Source organism: Lygodium microphyllum, chromosome 21 (assembly GCF_053477565.2).
Source record: "Lygodium microphyllum isolate KBCC chromosome 21, Lygodium_microphyllum_v1.1.10, whole genome shotgun sequence".
Lineage (NCBI taxonomy): Eukaryota > Viridiplantae > Streptophyta > Polypodiopsida > Schizaeales > Lygodiaceae > Lygodium > Lygodium microphyllum.
In genome coordinates, this window is record NC_141155.1 from 10,178,634 (window position 1) to 10,185,127 (window position 6,494).

At 42.1% G+C, this 6,494-nt stretch overlaps 1 protein-coding gene across 1 annotated transcript; it reads right to left on the minus strand.

The window, feature by feature from the left end:
* Positions 1-625: 625 nt before the first annotated feature.
* Positions 626-4,640, minus strand: LOC148017736 (putative fructokinase-7). Its single transcript, XM_087661434.1, has 7 exons — positions 4,117-4,640; positions 2,948-3,162; positions 2,481-2,693; positions 2,134-2,331; positions 1,901-2,038; positions 1,283-1,399; positions 626-933 (listed from the first exon to the last, which is right to left on the minus strand). The coding sequence occupies exons 1-7, from the start codon at positions 4,376-4,378 to the stop codon at positions 799-801; spliced, it is 1,278 nt and encodes a 425-aa protein (XP_087517560.1). The 5' UTR covers positions 4,379-4,640; the 3' UTR covers positions 626-798.
* Between the last annotated feature and the right edge of the window lie 1,854 nt (positions 4,641-6,494).

Sequence of the window (6,494 nt, forward strand, 5' to 3'; positions counted from 1 at the left end):
CTCCCTATTTTGAGTAGTTGATGTAGGCATCATATGCGAAAGATATTGGGATGAGTAAAGCCCCATCATCATGCCTTTTTGGAAGTTATTTTTCAATACTTAGCTTTTACCATTGTCAAATATCTTTGCATTTGAATCACTTGCTAAGACATGCTTCAATTGTACTCTTTAATTGTACATCCCTCTGACTACTATACTCTATGCTCAAGTGTGATAAGCCATTTAGGCATTTTGCAAACGTTAATCTCTCTCTCTCTCTCTCTCTCTCTCTCTCAAACAAAAGAAACTCCTCCCCCATGATCAAGAGGCTATCCTAGTGGTAAGCCACTCATTTTATCAACCCACAAACCCAAATTTAAATCTTGCTTTTTGTTCCTATTACTAGGTGACAATAAGGGTGTAGGAAGTGGACTTGTTGACCACCATGCATTCAACCACCAACTGAGCTACACCATGCATTCACCCCCACCCCTACCCCCACTCCCACCCCCACCCACACACCACACAAGGGTGTAGGAAGTAAAAGCATGGTGTAACCACCACCACCACCACCACCACCACCACCCAAAAAACGCCAACAAGAAAAACAGTAGCACCAATGTATAAAAGCTGGCAGTCCATAAAATGACAGCATAAATCGGTGGTCCTCATTAAATCAAGAAAAAATTTAGGTGACAAAAGACAAAGCACGTTAGTAGAAGTGGTCTCGGATCTCAACCAGGTATTATTTTCGCAAGTGCTCCATTGCCGGTCAACCCAACCTTGGCTCGTATCACGTCAAGCTCTTGATTTCCACTGCTAAGCTGGGACACGACTTACAACTTTCAGCACTGCGTGCCTCTCTGGCAAAGCTGGAATTGCTCCTCTCTCGGTTGTGGCAATTGCACCGCAGGCATTTGCAAACTGTAAAGCCTCTCTAAGTCTCTTCTCATCCTGCAAAAGGATCCCCACAAAGCATCAGTAACAAGATCTCAACCTATCTGATACATCCATGATGTCAGTGAGATGAGGAAATCAGGAGATTCTGTCATCCTCGATACGTTGATCCAGTGGTAACACAAGACACTAATGTAAGGAGAATAATACAGTTTCACTCGCAAACGTGCGCCTATAAACAATCGAGAGTATAGCATTGGCCACAAACAACAACAGACATAAAGTAATGCCAGAGACTGATATAGCATTCCCAACAGACAATACAGATCTATATTTGAATGTTAGACCAAGAGCAATCAGACACACACACACAACAATTTGGATCATATGTAAGCAAAAGCATTACCTGCATCAATGAGAAATCTTGCACAATTTGGCTCAGGATTCCAGCAACAAAAGCATCTCCAGCACCTGTTGTGTCAATAGTCTCTACTTTCACTCCCTTCACCCTTCCACTGAAATCCTGCACATTAGAGACCCACAATCAGCAAGAGTTTAAATCTTCAGGCAACGAATTACAGGTTTCACAGTTTGAAGGATAAGGATAAATAAAGAACGGGCACTGAAACATGGTATGATGACATCGTTTATAAGTTAAGTGCATCCAAGTTACTTGAAGGAATTATGGAATTTTGTTGCTTATGAAGTTACACACTCAGTTTGGAGGACAAGAATCAATCTTAAGAAACTATAATTCACTTCCTGAAATTTGCATCCAGTTTTAAATCAGTATTGATGTAACATAAAATAGCACCATTGATGGAACTCCTTGAATTCCAGTGCAAAACTCCCTTTCCAAAACATCAGTTATGACATTTTTAGATCTCGGACTCATGTCAAGCCACATAGACCAAAGACTAAAATATTCCTTAAAATGTACACACTGCTAGTCAATATCCCATCTCTGAAAATATAGCCAAAACATTATTGTGATTTCTAAACATTAATCATTATTCCCACCCACCTTTGTGTAGTATCTGCATCCATCTTGCCCCTCGGTTACTAAGAGCAGCTTGAGATTTGGATGCATTAGCGACCTGGCAGCTTCATCACTATATGGGTCTCCACCTTGGGTCAGGAATGTTATTTCCTCTTCACTTATCTGAACCAAACAACCAAGTTACATAACTATGAACCACTTTGATTAAGCAATCCAAAAGAAACGGCAACTTCATAATGGTATGAATTTCCACTTACTTTAATAATGTCAGCTTCATTCCAGATGCTCAAAATGCCTTCACGTGCTGCTTCTGCAGATGGCCAAAGTGGAAGTCTGAGATTGGGATCGTATGACAAAAGTGCTCCTGCTTCTCTAGCGATCTTCATTGCAGCCAGATGTGCACTTTTGCATGGCTCCGTTATAAGGCTAATGGACCCATAATGGAATATCTTTGCCTGGAAAAGCGCCTCCAATCAGTAAATCACTAATTATTGCTGAATGCAAGAGAACAACCAAAGGCAAGATTGAGATTTAGATTAGCTAGAAACTTCCTCAAAAATTTACTGAAGAGCAACCAGCAAGCACCACACGAGATATATTGTACCTTCTGGATGAGGCTGGCATTTAGCTCACTCTCTTGCAATAGCATATCTGCACTGGGGTTCCTATAGAACATAAATTCACGTTCCCCATCTGATCGCAGTGTTACAAATGCTAAAGCAGTCCGGGCTCCTTTGTCAAAGATTACTCCTTCAGCGTCTACATTATTTTTTTTCAAGATGTCAGCTAGCAAATAGCCGAACTCATCCTCGCCAACCTGTACAAGCAAGTCATGATGTTAGACACAAAATTTTACATGATTACACCTCACACTGCAAGACAACTTGGCACTTTTGAGTAGATAGACCTCTGCAGAAAGCTACAAGCTCAGCACGTAACTGCTACAAGTTTAAGGGGAACAGCATTTCATCAAAAAGATTATGCACATGTATTGGCTGAGAACAACCAAGAGCTATAAAGAGAGCCTTGCTTAAACTTTGGTCAGAAAGTGGAATGTGATAAGGTAATAACTTTGCCAATGAAAGCGGATTGTCCATTGAGCCTCGCAATGCCTACTGCCACATTTGCAGGCGCGCCACCAGGGGCTTTTTTGAAAGCTGGTGCTTCAGCAAGGGACAATCCCGACACAGTTGGTACAAAATCTATCAGCATTTCCCCAAAACATATCACCAACGGCGACTTCTCAGGCACCCCATTGTCTCCTAGAGCTGAAGCTCTCACAAAATCTGTCGACAAAAAATTCCAAATAATTCAGAATTTTAAACTGCAAGACATGGACTTAGAATACTTTCACTCAATGGAAGCCAACAAAAGTGCACAGAAGTCCGAAAGAGAGACTTTAACTGTAATTTAACCCTCCCGGGTAGCAAGCATACTCTCTACTAAGACCATCGTCACAGTGATCTCCTCTTAAACATGATACAGCTGCCACCCACTAAACAGTAAGGGCTGATAAAGTGTACACGTAGCATTGCCTTGCAAAGTGCTTGTTATGTCACAGGACACCTGCAAAGGCTCTACACAGGACCTATGCATCAATAATATCCTTCAGTAATGACTCGTGTGCATATACTATGTTAGCCACCATGTGCATATGGTAGCCACATGTACTTTTCTTTCCATCCACGAAGGCATGGGAATCCACATGATCTCCACAAATGGTAAGCCAAAAAATTCAAAGGAACCTTTCTCCTCAAACAGCTGATAGTCTCTGGCAGCCAACTATGGCTGAAATTCCAGCCACAGCTGTTCGCAAAAACAGAATGCACTCACTCCTACACTGGCTCAGGGCTTAATGAAACGCATTTCATCCTTCCACAAGTCCATTTTGGTACAAATTTTCACCTCACTCTCCCACTACTACACAACGAGGTGTAAGACAATCAGGTGAACTATCAAGATCTACGACTTGCAAAGATTGGGATTATCCTGATTATGGGAATTTGCCACTCTATCACATACAGTGCAGCGAACCTTGCGGACACTTATAGCTTACTAAGTTGAGCCAGTTCTATGTGCAGACCAGCTAAAATTTACAGCTGAGGAAGTCACGACAGCAAAGATCGTTTCTCATGAAAAACCATATAGTTAACTTGTGGATATATTCTTCTTTGTTTTCTTTTATGGCAAAGCACCAAAAATTGCGAATCGATTCTCCTATGCGAACCTCGGAAAACTACCTGGTCTTCTCCGCCAATTTGTGCCCAATTGATAGCTGCAGCAGCGATGCCTCTCGGTCTGGGAGCTGGTCCTGAGAAACAGCCGGGAGTTTCGTGATAACACGCCATCGCCTGGCTTGGAGAGGAAGCGGGAAATGGACGGGACCTGCCAGGACGAACAGGAAGACGACGACGACGGCGGCGGCGGCGCCGACAGCAAGCGCAATTTGAATTCGCAGGAGCTGAGCTTGGCAGACGGAGCGAGGGTCTCCATGGATGACATGATGGTGGAGGATACGATCGGCAGGGGGGTGGCCGTTTAAGCGGTGCACGATGCGATCGAAGAAAAGCCAAATGGGGGGAAAGCAGGAAAGGAGAGGCGCGTTTGGTCGGTGGGTTCAATTACGAGCCATGACAAAAGAGCAAACTCGAGAGGAAGATCACGCCATAGCCTGGAGCTCAAGAGGGTGTTGTCTAATCTTGCTGTAAGTCCGCAGGATCGAGAGGTTGCAGGAGGGAGGGAGGGAGGACCTGATATGAGAGAGAGAGAGAGAGAGAGAGAGAGCATAAAAATTAAGAAATGGGTGGGCATACTATCCTCGTTAGTGTTGTTGGCACACCCCACGCCAAAAGTTAGCAAAATAGTCTTTGTGGATTTTGGATTTTATCCACTATTCATTGCTCAGGCACACATGTGACAAGCATTCTCTTTTTCCCTCCCTTAGCTTTTTCACCTTCACCATGTAAGGGCCAGGTCGCACCATTCCTTGACAATGCTTGCAATAGTGCAATGAAAGCATAGTTGCACCGCATAGGAATCGTCATCAATCGTAGACCAGGGTAGCCATACATTCACACTCCCCTTTTCTACAGGGGTATGTGGGCATTGTGGAGGGGTAATGAAACGCCACTCCCCTTTCCTTTGCAATCAGAGCACTGTTTTTGTGTGGGGGGAGTGGGGTTACCTTCCCTCCACTACAGTTGTGTGCAACCTGACTCTAAGCATCATCGTTTGGTGCTATTGGTTGCTAACCTTGGGCCCCCATTAGGCTTCTGCCCCCAAAATAATCAAATTAAAGGCTTCGCATAAAAAAACTCAACGTCCATGACCATCCTCCATTTAATAGTGACCAAATGTTCAAGTATTTTGGTTATTCTTGTAGAATTCAATATTTTTCATCTCCTTCCTATCCTCGATTCCTATCAAACTCTAATGACAAGTTGAGAAGATGGAAATACAATGGAAGCCTATTATTCTAGCTTGATATGGGGTTACAATGCAATAATCATTCCCCCATTGATGCTTGTATGGCACAATGCTTAACATCCCCTCCATGTGTATGAGGTATCAAATTGGCCATCTCAATGTGAGTTACAAACCAATTTAAATTGAGAAAATTCAACCAAACCCTTTCATCACCTTCAAGATCACCTACATGCAAGTACACTCTATCACTTCAACCCTAGCCTTGCCACGGTGGTGACAAGAAAACACTTCTTTTAACAAACCATTCACTCAAATTGTCATGCTAGCCACTAGCTACTATAATGTGAAGGGGCTTATCATAACAAATAAAACTCATAAGTCTTCATATTTTGCTTGGAATACTTTGGGAAAAATAAGGTATTGGGAGTTTCTAATACCGTACTAGAAAGGTCCTATAAAAGCCTACAACACTATGTATCATTTGGAACAAGTTGTAGCATGAGGGACCTTGTTGCCCCATGTTGAGACAAGGGCCTAATGTGTTAATCTATCGTGGGGATGAGGGGTACATCAAGGACCAAAATTGTCACATAAAGAGTCATAAATTGGGAGACAAGGATTGATGCGATTCAAATAGCTCATCTCTTATCTGAAACATGTGACTTTGTTTTTTATGCAACAATAGAGGGGAAAGAATCTCCACTTGTATATAGTAAATATCAAGTCGTTTGACAAGTTATAGTAAATGCCTTACTGGTTAACAAACATAATACATGTGACTACATGCCCATCTAAAGTAAGTTGCAAGTTACATTCACATAGGATAGACATAGCTTATGACATTTGGATGGATGACAATCATTATATGCAAACTCAAAATAGTGTGCTAAGACAATATAGCTTGAAGACATGATACATAAAAGGGGGGAAAGTTGACAAGAAACAACTTGAGTTCTATTTTCAAGATTTTACTACCAAGTGCCAATGTGACTTACCCACAAGTACATGAGCATCCAATGACTTTATATGGCATACTGCTAACAACCAAAAAGAACGTTCCTTCAATTTTTGAAGAGTTATCTAAAGAGAGTGTGGTGTGCCAATTTTTTCAAAACACCTTTACATATTAGTTCCTATGAATACATTTGTGAGATGCTTTGCAAAGCTTTCAATACATATATCTCTATATTTC